Source organism: Phascolarctos cinereus, unplaced genomic scaffold, assembly GCF_003287225.1.
Source record: "Phascolarctos cinereus isolate Bilbo 61053 unplaced genomic scaffold, phaCin_HiC Scaffold_3;HRSCAF=262, whole genome shotgun sequence".
Classification (NCBI taxonomy): domain Eukaryota; kingdom Metazoa; phylum Chordata; class Mammalia; order Diprotodontia; family Phascolarctidae; genus Phascolarctos; species Phascolarctos cinereus.
The window spans coordinates 108,608,079-108,627,061 of record NW_027555736.1 but is presented as its reverse complement, the minus strand read 5'-3'; the positions used below and the strand labels follow the sequence as shown (position 1 = coordinate 108,627,061).

Below are 18,983 nucleotides of genomic sequence, written 5' to 3'. Positions count from 1 at the left end.
CTTTAATTTTATAGATGAGGAAAATAGTATATTAGTTATCTATCCTTCCTAGTTTTGTTATATCTGAAAATTAGAAAAACACTTTTTTCTTCATCCAAGTCACTGATGAGAAAGAATAGGCTAAGGCCATGGAAATGGCCTTGAGGAGCACACCTTTAGAAACCTCAATCACACTGGTTCAGGACCTCAACTCTTTTGACCTTCATAAATAGTCTTCTAGTTGTCTCCTAACTGGTTAATTCTACTTCCAATCTATTAACTCTCCAATGTTTCTTTTACATTGTTGGCCAACTGGTTGTCATTGTTGTCATTGGTGTTGTCGTGGTGGTCTTCATCATCATCATCATCATCATTGCTGTCACTGTCACCATCACCATTCTCATTATTAACCACAGCTAAAATTTATAGTGTTTTAAGTTCTTCAAAGCTCTTACAAATATTATCTTATTGTTATAGAATACATGTATTTTCTCATGCTGTCCCCCATGCTGAAAATAGATTTCCTCCTCATTTCCATCTGTTGAAATCTCTACCTTCTTTCAAGGCCCAATTTAGATGCCACCTCCTCTATGAAACCTTCCTGACCTTCCTTCCTTCCCAGTTGGAAGCGAGCTCTTCCTCCTCAGAAGTCTTGTAGCACATTATCTGCTTTGCCTCTATAATATTCTACCTTGTATCCTATTTACTTGTCTACCTGTCATAACTGCCCTATTGGACTACAAGCTCCTTGAGGTAGGTACCAAGTTTCTGAGTCCCAGCCAAATAGTGGGTTGATCTTATATTCTCAGTTTCATTCTCAGTCCTTCCCCTGCCCACATGTCAGGAATTTCGTCTTCTCTTCTTGGGTCCCCACATTCATCCAATTCCACCATCTACCCCACAGACCTTGCCACCTGCTCCTCCATTAGTCCCTTTTCACCCCAAATGGATAGTGCTCTTAAGAGACTGGAAGACCATGGCCCTCCCCATAAGGAAGTTAATTCACTCCACTTTGTAATTCTTCTCTTGTTCTAATTGTGGAGTAAGTACAAACTCACCTAGCCCTCTGTAAATATCTGATAACAGACCAGGTAGCATGATGTAAGAGAAGCAGCATAGAGTAGTGAATAAATGACTGGACTTGGAGTGATAAAGACCTGGGTTTAAATCCTGCCTTAGAAACTAATTATCTGTGTAACCTTAACTAAGTCACTTACTTTCTCTGGGCTTCAGTTTCCTCACCTACAAAATGAAGGGTTTAGATTCAAAGATCAGTAATGTCCCTTCCAGCTCTCAATCTATGATACAGATGATGATCCTATGATCCATTCAGGACAACTTGACATTTGTCCTAGGATGTAAACTCCTTGAAGGTGGGGGCCTATCTGACCTTTATATTTGTACCCTCAGTCCTCTCTAGGCTACACTCTGAACTTCCTCTACCATATCTCCCCATTATACTTTCCCCTCACCTTTCAGGGCCCTTTCATGTCTATCTTCCACTATTAGAATATAAGTTCTTTGAGGGTGGGAACTGTTGTTCTTTCTACTTGTATTTGTATTCTCCATGCTTATCACAGTGCCTGCCACATAGCAAGTACTTAATAAATGCTCATTGACTGACCCAAGATTTATTAAATAGGCACTTAATAAATGCTTCTTTCACTCATTCAATCCTTCAAACAGCACCCAGAACAGAACTGGCCACATAGTAGAAATCATAAAACAAAACATATAGACAAGTAGATTGAAGTTGTGAGGGGGTGGTCGTTATTTTTACTTTATGAAAAATATTTTTGATTATGTGAAATACAGACAAGACTCCTTGAAAGATGCAACAACTGAGACTTTGTTTGATAAACCTCTGGTTATTAAAATAAGGTGAGGCATAGAGAAAACAGGTGGACAGACATGAGCTCACCAAAGGTGTGTGCCATTGGCATGGAGGACGTCCAAATTAAAGAAGAATCTTTTGTAGATGGTAAAGTTCTGCAGTTGCTCCTGTTGGTAGACGGAATTGTACTGAGTGCATGAAGCCCCAAAACACTGTGGAGACTTCTAAGTGAGATTCAGAATGACCCAAATGAAGTTTGCCAAACCATCCACATAAAGAAGACAAAGTGGAGGAAGAATGTCTATTGTTCCTGCTATGAGAGTTATGCAGCTCTTGGATAGATCCTGTTACTAGAGCTGTTTGTAGAAATGAACAGAGGAGTGGGACCATAGCATTTCTTTGAATGACCACAATATTTCCCCTTTTTTCCCACTTTATCAACACCAAGGTTGTTTTAGTGGTGTTATATGACTGCAAATCATGATATTCTACCATTCTTGAGGAAGAGAGGAAGAGGATTGACCAAAGAGCAATAAAAAGAGTCAGTAGGTGTGAGCAGGCTGTAACACACTACAAGTGAAGGATTGTGAGGGAGAAGCAACATTAAAGACATCACCCAAGAAATACAAGGAATATAAGATTGTATGTGTGTGTGGAAATCTGGCAAGGGATAACCAATGGAAAGCATCTCTACTCCATCAGAATGAATGATTTGGAGTCGGAGGGCCTGGGTTTGTTTCCCAGCTCTCTTTGAAAACATTGGCATGCTTCCCAAATCTGTTGCTATCTGTGTGACCTTGGGCATATCACTTGAACTCTAAGGTCTATTTCAGTTCTAAATCTATGATCCTATGAAATAGAGGAACCATTTCCCCCTTCCCCTATGGAGGCTTAATAGGACATCATGGGCAAGAGTTGCATAGTATTGGGAGGCACAGATAGGTTATGATATGCTCTGTTGAATGAATGAATGACTGAACAAATGAAATAGAAATCATTTATTAAGCACCAACTATTAAGCATCCCCACTGGGGATACAAGTACAAAAGTTTGATAGTTTCTGCCCTCAAGACTACATTTAAATAGGGGAGACAATATATGTAGTAGGGGGTGGCCAGGGAAGGGAGTTTTAGTCTGGGGAGACATAAGAATGGTAAGTAGAACCATAGGGCAGTCTACTGTCACACCCCTTTCAGTAGCAATGGTAGTATTGATTTCATTTCTGTTCTCTAAGCAAGAGGAAGAGGTAGAAAGAGAAAAGGTCCAAATGCAGCAGCAGACGGCAAGGTGTCTAGCTTGGTTTTGGTTTCTTGGTGGATGGCTGGATGGGATATGAAGCTTGATCTAGGGCCAGCTAGATATATTAGATTAGGGGAATTGTGATTCTTTCACCCACTGATCAGGACCAGTTCAGCTATAGGGAAGATTCACATGAATGAGATCCAAGATTCACTAGAGTATTGAAGTATAAACCTATAGTGAGAAAATTTGGGATAAGCCATCCACTTGGGTCTGGGGTTACCTAAATGAGTTATCAAAGAGAACCTGGGGTAGTGGACAAAGCTGGTAACATTAGGTTAGATCATAGGTTCCCAAAGTGGGCTATGTTGCCTCTTGGGGGGCACTGGAATGATCTGGGGAGCAGTAGTAGCCTCAGGTGCAATTGGGGAGCTTTGAATAAAAATAAGGGGGCAGTGGAAGCATAAAGAAGAGAAGAGAATTTTGAAAATTGAAATGCATGTTTCATCTGTTGTGTAACAGAGTTAAAGTTGTAAAAGTATTGTAAAAGTATTATTTTCCAAATAAACACACAAAATGCAAGTTATAGCCAATCAATGGTTAAGTCTGCCAATAGGTCTTAACAAGCAAATGTTGGCAGGTGAGCATGTCACGCATTGTCTGGAAGTCCAGCATGCATGGGCAGGAATATGTGTGCGCAATGACTTGTTTACAATATGCTATTATTACATGACACAATACTGCATAATCAAAATTTCAATGCAGGGGAAAAACCCTACAAATTTACAATAAATTATTAAATTTAAGATGCATCCTTTAAAAATTATGTATTTTTTGAAATGATGCAAATTTTTAAAAAATTGTTAAAGGGTTAAAGAAAGTAGATTTTTCAGGGGTGCTCTGAGTAATTTTTTTAAAAGGGGGCAGTAGGTCAAATAAGTCTGGGAACCTCTGGGTTAGATCATCAGGTGAGTTCAGGACCTGTCAATTATTTATGCCTTCAAATGAGCTAAGATCAGGAGACGTATCTCAGACAAGGAAGTGATAATTTTGTAGGTGGGCTAATAGGGAGAAAAAGGTTTTAAAAATGAATTTTTAAAAACTTAACAGACATTTATTAAATATTTACTATATACAAGGTTCCAGGGATACAAGGATTAAAAACAATGACAGAGATAAAAACAGGTAAAGGAGGGATAAAACCAGCCCTATTATATGATGATATAATGGTTTATAGCAGTATTTTACTTAGAAAAACCTAGGGGAAACACAAAGATACTGAGACAATAGCTTCAGCAAAGTTGTAGGTTACAAAATAAACTCTCAAAACCCAACAACATATGTAATAATAACAATATCCAAGAGGTAAGATAGAAAAGGTAATCTCATTCCAAACAAATGCTAAATGCACAAGATTCTTGAAGATTAAAAAAAAGGGGGGGCAGCTAGGCGGCACAGTGGATAGAGCTCTGGCCTTGGAGTTAGGAGGACCTGAGTTCAAATATGGCCTCAGACACTTGACACTTACTAGTTGTGTGACCCTGGCCAAGTCACTTAACCCCATTTGCCTCACCAAAATAAATAAATATATATAAAAGAGAACATTTTAAATAGCTGAAGGAATATTCAATGTTCCTGGTTGGACTGTGCTAATATAACAAGAAAGATAACTCCACTGAAGTTAATTTATAGTTTTAATGTTATACCAGTCAAATTATCCAAGGGATACATTACAGAACTTGATAAAATAATAAAAGGATTCATTTGGAAAAATAAAAGATCTATAATATCCAGGAAAACAGTGAGAAGAGGTAGGGATGAAGGAGGAATAGCACTTCCAGACCTTAAACTATATTATAAAGCAGTGGTCATCAAACCATCTGGTATTGGTTAAAAAATAAAGATGGATCAATGGAACAGACTAGGCAAGAGAGAATCAGAAACAAGAGAACTCACTAATCCAGATTCAATGAACTGGAAAATATAAATTACTTAGGAAAGAACTCCCTCAGAATTCTTGGAAAACTAGAAAGTCGTCTGGCAGAAATCAGGCTTAAAATAATACCTTATGCCATATTCTACAATACATTCTAAAAATGGAAATGTGACTCTAGTATTAAAGATCATACTATTTTTAAAAATGAGAAGCAAATCATATACTTCTCACAGCTATAAGTAGAAAATCATTCTTATTCAAACAAGGGATAGAAGCAATTACAGAAGATAACATAGATAACTTTGATTACTTGAAACTGAAAAGCTTCTGTACAAACAAAATTAATGCACCTAGAGTAAGAAAGGAAGCAGATGGGAAGAAAACCCCCTTTGTATCAAATTCCTTTGAGAAGTGCATGTTATCTAAGATATACAAACAATTAATATGCACACATATCACTAAAAGCTATTTCCCAATAGATAAAGGGTCAAAAGATTTGAACTAGCAGTTCTCAAAAGATTTGCAAACCATTAACCATCACATGAAAGAATGCTCCAAACCACTAATGATAAGTAAAATAAAAATCAAAGCAACCCTGAGGTCTCACCTCACACCTTGTAAATTGACAAAAATGACAAAATATAGGAATATATAGGGAAGATGAACACATTAGTGTATTAGCAGAGAAGTTATGAATTGAATACAACTATTTTGAAAAGAAACTTGGAATTATGCAAATAAAGGGACTAAAATGTCCATTATCTTTAACTCAGAGATTCCATTACTAGCTTTATAGCTCAAGTAGACCATTGATAAGAAGAAAATCCCCATATACACCAAAATATTTATAGCATCATTTTTTTGTGATAGCAAAAAATTTGTGAACTCAGCTCATTTCTCTGTACTATTTGGAGATTTCTCTGACTGACTTCTTTACCATGCCCCATGAAGCTCATTAGTGAGATTAACTCATCATCCTATAAGATTTCATCAGCTTTAGTACTCTATCTTATTACTCCCCTCTGTCCCTCTGGAGGGTGAGGCCATAAATTCCAAACCTCCATTTGTGCAGAGAGTTAAGCTCAGAAATTTCCTCTTTTCTCATATTGCTCCACTACTTTGAGACTTCTTTGACTAATTTCTCCTCAATTTCTCTCACCTGCCCTCATTGGTTACCTTCTACTTCCCCCCACCCCTGCTTTTTTTTTTTTCCAGTTTCCTTTTCATGTGTCTTTCCTCACTAGATGGTAAGCTCCGGGAAGGCAGAGATAGCCTTTCATTTATTTATTTGTTTGTTTTTTCCATGCCGCTAGGTGGTACAGTGCCTAGAGTCTTGGACATGGAGTCAGGAAGACCCGAGTTCAAACCCTGCCTCAGACATTTGCTAGCTGTGTGAGCCTGGGCTAAATCTCTCTTGACCTCAGTTTCCTGAAAAATTTGGGTAATAATAGCATCTACCTCTCAGGATTATTATGAGCATCAAATGAGATAATATATGTAAAGATCTTGGCAGACCGTAAAGCATTATATAAATGCTGTTATTATTATTATTATATTATTTTACAAAGCTCAAGAGGTTAACTGATTTGCCCAAGATCACATGGCTAATAAAGGTAGGTCAAGCAAAATGTAATGTTCTGTTTGAGAAGGAAGAGATCCTTTTCTCCTGGGGAGGAACAAATTTAAGCAGGTGATAGTGCCAGAGAGGCCTACCACAAATGGAGGTGAGTCAGGAAAGATTCCAAGAATGGGGATGGCATAAGAAAACCAAAGGTACGAACAGGGAAAGTTCCTGGATCAGAATGTGGGATCTGGCTCATTTGGCTAAAGCAAGTCCAAGGCATACATGAAGATGAGTGGTATGAGCCAAAGTCAATTAGAGCCAAATGATAAACAACCTTGAATGTTATTGAGGCTTTAACCTTTATTCTGTAGACAACAGTCACTGAAGGTTTTCAAGTGGATGTGAATGTAGTCAGAGAGATACTTTAGGAAGACACCTAAGAATCTATGAGGGGGAAGCCTGGAGCTGGTAACAACCATTTGCTACTTACCTAGATAGACAATGCAATTTAGGTGAGAAGAAATAAAGGTCTGAATAAGGCCGGTAGGCTTGCAGACAGATAGGAGGAGTCAGATGGAAAAGACAGTGAAGAGGAAGATTGGGCAACTGATTGGATGTTTGAGGTCAGGGAGAAGCAAGAGTTTGAGACAACTCCAAAGATATACTGGGTGATGAAAAATCAAATACAATCCAGAGAAATAGTAAAGTGAGGTGCAGGTGATGGAAAGGTAAGAGGAGGGGTTCATTTGGGGGGGCAGTCTGTCGACTTCATTATCATAGACTCTATGATTGCTAATTTTGCCATCTTGACATTTTTGCGTTTACTTTTTATTAAAGGTTTCTTTGGGAAATTTTCAAACTTTGTTGTTACACCTTGGACAGGAAACCTGATGGGAATCAAGGGCAAAGAATGTGGAAAGCTTGACAATTGGTGAGCTGAGTGTGGATAGAGAGAATAGACATGGAAAAGCTAGAGAAAGAATGAAGGGAAAGTTGAGTTCTCTCTCCTCTACTAGGAGCCAGTATGGTCTAATGGAAAGAGCACTGACCCCAGAGTCAGAAGATTCTGGTATAAATCCTGTTTCTGATGCTTACTTTTGTAACCTTAGGTAAGTCACTTATCTTCCCTGGGTATCTCTTTCCTCACCTGGAAGAAAATGAAGGTGATGGATTAGATAGCCTCTGATATCCCACCAAGCTTTAGATCTATAGTCATATGCCTACGACATTGTATATATAGCCAATTCTTTCTCTTTTGGGGAGGAGGGAAAAGTCTGTGTCCTGGGCTCTTTTCTTATTTCTTTACATTTTCCATTTCGTGATTTCATCTTCTCAATGATAATTATAAATATAAGACTCAATGACAATTATAAATATAGTATTCTTAAATCTATATCTCCATCCCCAGTCTCTCACCTGATCTCCAAAGCTGCTCCTCCATCCAAATACTTGAGGATATCTTTTCCTTCATGTCCTACTGAAACCTCAAATTCTGAGGATCCCAAATGAAATTTATCTCCCCATCCTATTTCTGCCCCTCTTTCATTTGGTTTCACTATTCTTGGCAGTTATGGTGTAGTGAAAAGTAGTCATAAGGCCTGGGTTCCAATCCTTATACTGTTATTTACTACTTATGGCCTTGGGCAGCTCACTTCCCTGGACCTCAGTTTCCTTTTCTGTAAAATGAAAACCTCAAGTTAGATGATCTACATGTTCCTTCTGGCTCTAAATTTATGATTCGTTTACCCAAACTAACATCTGGGAATCATCTCTGACTGTTTCCTTTTCCTCATTATAATCTCTATGATGATAATTCCCAGATCTATTTTTCCAGCCCTATCCCCTATCTTAATCTCCAGACTCTCATTTCCAACTGGCAATAGGTAGTACAGTAGCTGGAGCACTGGGCCTGGAGTCAGGAAGATCTGAGTCCAAATATTGCCTCATATACTTACTAGCCGTATGACCCTAGGCAAATCACTTCACCCCTGTCTTCCTCAGTTTCCTCAACTTTAAAATGAGAATAATAATTGTGCCTGCCTCCCAAGGGGACAGCTAGGTAACACAGTGGATAGAGTGCCAAGCCTGGAATCAGGAAAACTTACCTTCCTGAATTCAAATCTGGTCTCAGACACCTACCAGCTGTGTGACCCTGGGCAAGTCACTTAAACCCTGTTTGCCTCAGTTTTCTCATCTGCAAAATGAGCTGAAGAAGGCAAACCACTCCAGTATCTTTGCCAAGAAAACCCCAAATGGGGTCATGAAGACTCAGACATGACTGAAAATGACTGAACAACAATACTTCCCAAGGATGCTGTGAGGATCAATTGGGATAATATCTATAAAGTGCTTAGGACAGTGTCTGCCATGTAGTAGGTATTTAACAAATGCTTGTTTTGAGGGAAGGTAGGTGGCACAGTGAATAGAGCACTGGCCCTGGAGTCAGGAGGACCTGAGTTCAAGTCCAGCCTCAGACACCTGACATTAGCTGTATGACCCTGGGCAAGTCACTTAACCTCATTGCAAAAACAAACAAACATACAAAACCAAATGCTTGTTTCCTTCCTTCCAACTAGACCTTTCAAAGTAGATATCCCATAGACCGCTTAAATATAATATGTTCTAAACTGAACTCATTATTTTCTCTCAAACTCTCTCCCCCTTCTGAACTTCCCTGTTACTGTTGAAAGCACTATCATTCTCCTGGTCACCCAGGTTTGCAACTTGGGTGTCATCTTTGACTTCTCACTTTATTTCACCCCTTCCTATCCAATCTGCTGCCGAGTCCTGTTGATTTTACCTTCATAACATCTGTAGTATATGCCTTTTTCTTTCCTCTGATACTGCCTCAACCCTGGTACAGGCCCTCATCACCTCCTGCCTGAACGATTTCATCATCCTGATTGTTGGTCTCCCTGCGTCCATTCTCTCCTCCTCCTAGTCTATCCTCTACTCAGCTGTCAAATTAAGCCTCCCAAAGAGCAGATCTGACCATGCTTCTTCCCTTCTCAGTAAACTCCATTGGCTCCCTATCATGCCCAGTATCAAATATAAAATCCTCTATTGGCATTCTAAGTCCTTCACAACCTGGCTCCATCCTGCCTTTCTTCTTACTCCTTCCTACATACTGACACTGGCCTCATTGCTGTTTCTCGCACAAGAAAATCCAGCTCCAGAATCTGCGAATTTTCACTCTAGAATACTCTCCCTTCTCATCTCTGCCTCTTGGATTCCCTGGCTTCTTTCAAATTCCAGCTAAAATCCCTTCTCCAAAAAGCCTTTCCTGATGACCCTTAATGCCAATGCCTTCCTTCTATTAATTATCTCCAATCTCTTCTGTCTATATATTGTTTGGACATGGTTGCTTGCCCATCTCCCCCATTAGACTGTGAGATCGTTGACAGCAGGGTCTGTCCTTTGCTTTTCTTTACCTCCTGCACTTAGTACAGTGCCTGGCACAGAGTAGGTACCTAATCGAGGCTAATTTACTGACCATCAAATCATATTTGACTGTTCCATTTCTTATCACCTATGTTTAATCAGTCCATTTCTACTTACACATCTTTTAGTCCCTACCTTCTTTCCAGATTCTTACTCCTTTTTAATATATCTTATGCAGCTGCCAGAATAATATCTTTAAAATTCAGCTGCAATAATCCCATCTATCTACTTAAAGACCTTCAGTTACTCTGTTGTCTATATGACAAAGTATAAACTCCTCAGACTGGAATTCAGAGCCCTTTACAATCTGGCCCCAATCTATCTTTCTAGCTTTGTCTCCTACTACTTCCTAGTACGTATTCCGGACAAATCGGGTTGAATACACTTCCTCAAATTTTCCTCAAGCTTCTAATAGCCCTTGCTCATGATATATCCCCTTGCCTGAAATGGCTCTCCCAGCCCCCCACCTTTACTCCTTTTTGTTTGTTGAAATCCTATCTGCCTTCATTACACAGCTCCAATTCCATCTCCTTCATGAAGTTCCTCTCATCCCCTCGGCAAGCAGTGACCTCCTCTTCTGAACCCTCCAGAACACACTGTCCCTCTCTTATGGAACTTAGGTCATGGATGTACAGGTCTTAAGTCCCTTACTAGATTGTAAGCTCCTTGGGAGAATGAATAGTTCTTTATTATCCTTTTCAGCAACCATTAGAGACCTGTTTATAGTATACCTACAGGGCCCCTAACTGCTCCAGGGACCCTCAGGCAATTTTCTCTCTATTACCCACAACTCCTTCCTTAAATATCTTATGATTCACCATTAAACTCTATTTAATGGATGACAATAACCAATCCAAGGACTGAAACTCTAATGGTTGACATCAGTGATAGGATAATGAGGTAAAAATGTTTATTGGTGGTGGTGGTGGTGGGGAAGTAGAGAGGTACAGTTCCACTCTCCTTTCTCCTGAAATTTCAGGTCTTATGGTGTATTGGAAAGAATAATGGACTTAGACTCAGAAAGTCCAAGTTCAAGTCCTGGCCCTTATATTTCCTAATTCTGTGAGTTTGGAACTTCTGGCATGTCACCAACCTCTCTGGGCTCACTTTTAAAATTTGTAAAATGGGAACATTAATACCTATATTACATACCTCATAGAGTTGTTGTGAAGAAAGTATTTTGTAAACCTTAAATCCCATAGATATGTGACTTATTATTACTCCCATGTACTCCATCTCCTACTCTGGGCTCCATCTGGGTTTTTGTCATTGATCTAATCTCACATGTCTCAAAGTTGGGAACTTAGAAGTCTTTTTTTTTTTTGGTGAGGCAATTGGGGTTAAGTGACTTGCTGAGGCTGGATTTGAACTCAAGTCCTCTTGACTCCAGGGCTGGTTCTCTATCCACTGTGCTATCTAGCTGCCCCTAGAAGTCACTTTTGCCAAGTGGGGCACATTGGAGAAACACCTCCTTCACTTAGATGAGATATTGGTTGTTACTGGGTACTGCGGGTGGCAAGGTCAGCTTTAGTTCCCAGAAGAATTTCCCAGTTTGCTGCAGCTCCTTCCCTTCCCCTAGAGTCTGGCTGGGAGAGCCTGAACAAGGCTCCTGGCCCTAGAATCTTTGCAAAAAAGTCCTGTGTCTTCCCTCTTTCCACCCACCCCTCCCTCCTAGAACAGGGTAAGGCCATCTCAAATCCCAGTTGCTAGAACTAGGTTATTAATGACCTTCCTAGATTGGTGGGGCTATTTTGGGAAGTCACGGCCCTGGTGATTGAGAGTTGGTCAAGCAGGGCTTCTGTCATCCATCCTCAGTTGACAGGCCCCAGTAAGGGGTGGAGAGTAGGCCCCCAAGAGATCTCTAAGCACTCCTTGAGGCACCAGGCAGCAGAAGCCCCAGGTACTGCCTGGACCAAAGGCAAGAACAGCTCTTGGGGTCTCCAGGATAGGAGAACTCTGTCCCCAGGTAACCTCCTGCTCTGAGATAGCCTGGAAACTACAAAGCCCAGCATGTCAGCGGCTGGACTGCCCTAGTCTTTCCAAGAGAGGCAAAACAGGGCATTTCGGAATTTGTAGTTCCAGATAGTAGATTAAGACAAAAGGAAACCCTTCAGTCCCCCAACCCTACATAATATCATTCATAACCCTACATAAACCCAGTGGCACAAAACTTAACAAAACTTCCCATAATTGCCATAACCCCAGGGCCACACAGTGCAGGACCCCACAACCCAATACAATCAGTAAATACTATAGTACCGCATAGCCACATGAATGCTATATAATCCTAGTTTTACATATCTTTAACTTTGGTGCTATACAATGCTACAAAACTCCAGAGCTACACAATCCTCACTTCAGTGACACAGAAAACACTCCTTCCCCCCAAACCCCAATGAATCTGACACCATATATTGAAAGAATGCCATACAACTTCCCACATACTGCAATACAATGCTTGTACTAAGCAATCCAATTCAACCCATACAATCCTCTTTAAATTCAGGGTTACACAGCTCGAAAAACTTCTAGGGTCACACAAACCTATAACATTCGCCAACCCTGAGGCTGAGGTCCCATCAGATGCTGCGTTTCCAGCTAGTCCCATCTACGGTACCCTCCCAGTCAGATATTCACCAGCTGAGACCCCAAACCCTAGAGGCTAGAAACCCTTAGCCCTACCTTTGCCAGGGGTCCTACGGTCCCAACCCCCCACCTTTACTCCTTAATCCTGGTCTTTCAAATGCAGCAGTGGCCTTTCCCTTCCTCCCTCGAACCTGGCGCCAGTGTCCCGGTCACAAACTGGAATAGGGATCGGGCAGCATATCCCAAGGGGCTCCGACAGCTGCGGGGGCACCAGCTCATGCTGCAGTTGCTGCCCCCGACACACACCATCCCTCAGCCACTGGTCCCCCGCCCAAAAAGTGTGTGGCTCTGGCCTCAGAGCCCTCCTGGGAGAAGAAAAGGACTGATTGTCGGGAAAAGGGATCACTGGCTGCAGTGGGGGGAGGGCAGCTCTTTGGGGTAGGCGGAGCCTCTCCTGACACAGTCCCCCATCCCCCACCCCAATACTTCAAAAAAAGTTTCTCAAAAATGGTGAGGCTCTGATTCTTTTCTCGGTGGGAATATATGAAAGTGGCGGCTGGGGGTTGGAGTTGGGGAGAGAGGGTAAGAGTGGGAAGTCGGAAGAGTTTTCTTTTCTTCCCCTCCTTCACCTCTATTTCCCCAGTTTCCGACCCCTTAGACATTTTGAGATCCAGGAGGTCAGGCTTGGGGGGCGCATCGTTGTCATGGCGACACTACACCTCAGAACCAACAAAACTGGGGTAAGGAGGAGGTGACAGGTAATTTGACTGCCTGTGTCAATCTCTCTGATTCTTTCTTTCTCTGTCTCCTTCAATTATTTGATTTCTGTCTTTTTGAGGAAGAAGATCACTTCCTAAGCTTCTTGTGTTTTCCAGGGGTATCCTACCTCATTCTGAGGTTGCTCTGGCACTGCAGAACTCCTGTCTGCCGCCCCTAACCTTGCTCTCTCCTAGCCCACTCCCTTCTCCCCACACCAAACCCACAACCATTTAGAAATAAGTCCTTGGGTCCTTCTAGCAGTCCCACCACACCGACTCGCCCAAAGATTCTGGGCGACGCTGGTGGCACAGAGATTTGAGGTGCACGATTCGCACTCAGGCTCACATCCACTTTTATTTCCTTTAATATTCGAGGCTCCTACTTTACTCTCGTCTTTTCCTGTCTGGAGCGCAGCCTGTCTGCCACACGAGGGCGCCCCATCCCTGAGAACGAGTGTAATCATTGCCCTGTAATTACACCCAGATCCCTCTCTGTAGGACCTAGGGTCTTTATCTCTCTCCCCCACCCCCTCCTCACCCCTTCTCTCCTCCCTACGCAGGTTGAATAAAAGTCCCTTTCCCAAGGACCCAGGCGGGGACAGAGAAACATGCAGACCCAGGCAGGACAAAGGCACTTCTCACCAGAGGGAGAGAGAATCTTCCCAGGACCCAAGGCAGGGACAAAGAGACCATTCCTGGAGAGGATACAGATCTGGGACAGTAGGACAAAAAGACAACTCTAGGGAACTCTAGGGAACCTCGAAAACACACACACACACACACACACACACACACACACACACAGAGGCAAACACAGAGACCTGGGACAGTAGTACAGAAAGACAACTGCAGGGAACCTTGAACACACATGTAGACAGACACATAGATCTGAGACAACAGTGGAGAAAGACAACTTCAGGAAACCTTGAACACGCACTCACAGACATACACACACACAAACACACAGATCTGGGACAATAGTACAGAAAGACAACTCCAAGAAACCTTGAACACACACAGACATAGACAGATACAGAGACCTGGGACAGTAGGACAGAAAGACAACTCTAGGGAATCTGGAATACACACACACAGATACTGACAAAGACACAGAAACCTAGGACAGTAGTACAGAAAGACAACTCCAGGGAACCTTGAACACACATACACATACACACACACAAATGCACAGAAACCTGGGAGAGGAGGCCAGAAAGACAACTCCAGAAAACCTCAGATAGAGAGACACATAGAGACCTGGGACAGTAGGATAGAAAGACAACTTCAGGGAACCTTGAACACACACACTCACTCACACACACATACACACACAGATCTGGGACAATAGCACAGAAAGCCAACTTCAAGAAACCTTGGATACACACATAGAAATAGACAAAGACACAGAGACCTGGGACAGTAGGACAGAAAGACAACTCCAAGAAACCTTGAATACACACATAGAAATAGACAAAGACACAGAGACTTGGGACAGTAGGATAGAAAGACAACTCCAGAGAATTTGAAACATACACACACACACACACACACACATATTGACATAGACAAGACATAGAGACCTAGGACACTAATATAGAAAGACAACTTCAGGGAACCTTGAATATACACAAACACAGATCTGGGGCAATGGTACAGAAAGACAACTCCAGGAAACCTTAAAACACACACACACACACACATACACACACACAGACCTGGGATAGTAGGATAGTAGGAAACCTGGAACACACAAAGACACACAGACACACCTAGACAAACACAAAGACCTGGGACAATAGACCAGAAAGACGACTCCAGGGAATCTCAAACAGACAGACAGACAAACACACAGACACCTGGGACAGTAGGATAGACAACTCCAGGGAACCTTGAACACACACAGACATAGACAAAGACACAGAGACCTGGGACAGTAGGACAGAAAGACAACTCCTAGGAACCTCAAACAAACACACACACCACACACACACACACACACAAACCTAGACAAATACACACAGATCTGGGACAGAAAGAGCAACACCTCTTTCTTCTTCCCTCTCCAACCCCCAATCAACAAGGGAACAGAAAGACATCCACTGCCAGGACAGGGCAGGAGGAACAGGGAGCCTTTCCTCAAGGACTCAGTCATAGGACAAAAAGATTTCCACTACCCCCACCCCCATCCCAAGACCTAAATAGAGAGTAAGAGACTTTCACTTCCAATCACAGATGGGGACAGAAAGATAATCCCCACAGGCCCAAGTCCAAAACAGGAACTAGAAACCTCCCATCAGGCAGTGATTTTGCTGCCCTTACCCCAACCTAGTCTCCAACCAAAATCCAGGAGGGTACAGAAAGTCTCCCCCCTTCTCCCCTCTCACCTTCAGATGGGGACAAAGAAAGTATCTTTGCCTCAGGACTCTCTCCCCAGGACCTAGTCCCATAACAGATATCTCCTCCACACCCAATACTTGAGACAGGCCCAGTCATGGAGAACAGCCCAGAACAATAGAACATTTCTGTAACTTTTACAGAAAACTCAAAGCCTCTCTTGTCCTTGACCTCAGGTTTCAGCACTGTGGACAGCGACAGCTCTGGGACAAGTCAGTCCAACAATTTCTACTCCATTCTTCTGCATTTATAGCTCTGCCTTCATTCTTATCCTCCCAGTTACCCTTTCCACCTATGAACTTCCTATTTTACTTCTAAAAGTGTGTTCCATTGGCTATATTCTGCTAGCCCTATAACAAGAATCAGGGATTATTGTTTCCATTTTAGAGGAAACAAGTCTAAAGAATGGAAGCAACTAGCCCAAAATCACCCTTGAATATGTTGAGTGGGTCCTCTCACCCGGTATATTTAACCCACCTCTGCCCTTGTATGTCACTCCATTTTTACACAGTGGAGAGGATGACCCTCTAATGGAATAGTTAATTAATTGGGAAAAATAAATGAGATGGTAATTAAGTCCTCTTCCATCTTCCCCAATTTTTCCAAGGTCCAGGCCTTAGAAAGAGTAGGAGAGCAGGGCCTAGGGTAAAACAATGGCCACTTGGAACCCTGGATTCTATTCCACCTTTCTTGGGAGACCTGGAGGGGGGGAAACCCCAAGATAGACCAAAAAATCTGATGGAGTCCCAGGATCACGGAGTAGGTACAACTAGGTCCTCCTACCCCAAACACTCTCCACTCCAACCCTCTTTCATGATGCCTTCTTTGTTTTTCCTTACAGAGCTCATGGTCATTGCCATTTTCTCACCTTAATCAGCTTTGCCCTAAACTCATTGAGGTTCTCTCATCCTAGCTTCTGAGATAGATGCATGAACACACACAAATATAGACATAATGTAAACATATAAGAATATGTACATGGATAAACCTGCCACACAATTGCATGCATATTTATATACATAGCTGAATGTGTCTTACACTATAGGGAACACCCTCCCCCCCAAATATGTAAGCAGGCACCCCATTCATGCCAGACCTAGTCTTCAGGGTGGATGTAGAGAGAGGGACGAGATGAACTCTGTGACCTCAAAGGTCCCTTGCTGCTCTGAAGTGTATAAATCTATGATTCTACAATACACAAAGCTGGCCCCATCACCTACATGTGTATATATACACATGGATGTACAAACCTTTCATGAACATGCACACTTCTTCCTACTTTGGGGAAAACAGGAAGCACAGCCAGCAAGGAAAAACAGTGATTAGGGGAAGAGGATGAGAGGGAAAAGGGGTACAGCCACACAAGACACTGTAGCTTTCCCAGACATGGATCTTTTATACCCCAGACCCCAGGACTCTGAGAAAGAAAGAAAAACTCCTCATAAAAGGGCTTGGGGAAGAAGTTTCTTTGAAGCTCAGATTTTTGGTCCCAACAATCTCTAAGCACTTTCACAGGCATGTGCATCTGGACGTGAGAGAGTGCGTGTGCATCTGGACATGAGGGAGTGTGTGTGTGTGTGTGTGTGTGTGTGTGTGTGTGTGTGTGTGTGTGTGTGTGTGTGTAGAGCAGGAGGATTGAGAGTCATTGGGCAGGTGGGGGCCTGGGTCCCTTCTCTAGTCCCACATGAACTATTCTTAGATATGGGAGTGGAGTGGGGCAGAGAAAGGCAGCAAAGGCAGGGCATACATGTACACACTCACACACCCATTTACACTGTCACACAATAACATCTCCTAACAGATACACTATGGACCACAGTCTAACAAACATTAGAAAAGCTCAGAGCTCAGACCACACAGAGCAGTTAGTCCAACCACACTGTCACACACAGAGGTGCACAGTTACAAAGTTTTGTGGAGAGGTAGACATCGAGGGCTCTCATGGACACAATACGGTCCCATGCAATCACATACATCAGCCACCGAGCTACCCTCAGACATACAACAACACGCTCTGTCACATGGACGTCGCTGTCAGTCACCAGCTGAGGGCACATGGCAACCGGCTCTGGGGAAGCTCCGTCTTCAGTGTCACCGAACGGGCTAGCTGGCACACTCACACACGCACAAACACACACACACACACACACACACACGACGACCGTTTCACACGTGTGCCTGCTCCTGCTGTCTGTCTCCCTCCCCCCACTCCCGTGGGATCTACTTAAAGGGACCCAGGCCCACGGCTCCGATGACCCAGCCGGGGGGCAAAGGAGAGAAGGGGGTGCTCAGGGTCCGGGGTCTAGGGGTCAGAGCTCCGAGCACCCCGCGCCCACTGCCCCCAGCGGGGCCCTGAGCTCACCCGTGAGCTGATCGTAGGAGCCGTCCAGGTCTCGGGAATCGGACAGACTCTCCTTCCGGGCCTGGCCCCGCATGGCCCCCGCTCCACTGCCCGCCCCGGCTGGGGAAGGGGCGCGGGGGCCGGGGCAGTCCCTCAGCGCCCCCTGACGGTGAGAGCGCGCCGGCCGGTCTCGGGTCCGAGGCTGGAGGTCCCGGCTGCGGGACGCCCCCTGTCGGTCCCGCGCCCCGGCTCCCGCGCGGCCCTCGGCCGGGCAGCCGGGGCCCGAGGCTGTCCTCAGTCCTGGAAGAGAGTCAGGCTGCCGGGGAGAGCGGAGCCGGAGCCGGAGTCAGCCCGAGCCGCCCAGATCCTCCCGCCCCCTCCCCGCGGCTGTCACCGCCGCCTCCCTCCCTCAGCGCTGCTGGGATTGGTTTCCCCAGTCCCCCCACCTCTACAAGACTGCCCGGGGGAGGGGGCAGAGGACCGCGGGGAGGTGGGAGGTCTTTAACGCCCCCGCTCCCCAAATCGTAGGCACTCGAGCCGGGAGGAAAGACGTGTGCCCCATGGGAGGCTCTCCCTTCTTGTCCTGCCTCCTCCGAGGCCCCCTCCTCCCCAAGGAAGCCTCAGGTACCTGCTTCCACCTCAGCGGAGGCGACCCGGGCGGAGGGGCGGGATGGGGGGGTCGCCGGGGTCTCCTTTCTTTTCAAGGGAAAAAGGTTTCATATCCACCAGTTCTCTCTTTTTCTCTCTGTCTCCATGTCTCTGCCTTGTCCCTCTATTTCACCCGCTGAGAGTCTCTGTCTCTCTCCCAGTATGGCTTTCTTAGTCACATCCTCCCACATCCCTAGCCAATCCCACCCCCTTCCCGCAGGTATGGAGGTATGTGTGTGTGTGTGTGTGGGGGAAGCAGAGGA

At 43.9% G+C, this 18,983-nt stretch overlaps 1 protein-coding gene across 2 annotated transcripts in view; it reads right to left on the bottom strand.

The window, feature by feature from the left end:
• KCNIP2 (potassium voltage-gated channel interacting protein 2) overlaps positions 1 to 18,866 on the bottom strand; it is a 35,735-nt gene extending 16,869 nt beyond the window's left edge. The window contains exons 1-2 of one of the 2 annotated variants that reach the window (XM_020967185.2): positions 18,701 to 18,866; positions 18,094 to 18,388 (exon numbers count right to left, since the gene is read on the bottom strand). In XM_020967185.2, coding sequence (XP_020822844.1) covers positions 18,094 to 18,166 — 73 coding nt within the window. In that variant the 5' untranslated portion in view covers positions 18,167 to 18,388; positions 18,701 to 18,866. Of the gene's footprint in view, positions 1 to 12,770; positions 12,949 to 18,093; positions 18,389 to 18,700 lie in introns of those variants that run through there. The other variant, XM_020967180.2, reaches the window with a different exon arrangement.
• Positions 18,867 to 18,983: the final 117 nt, after the last annotated feature.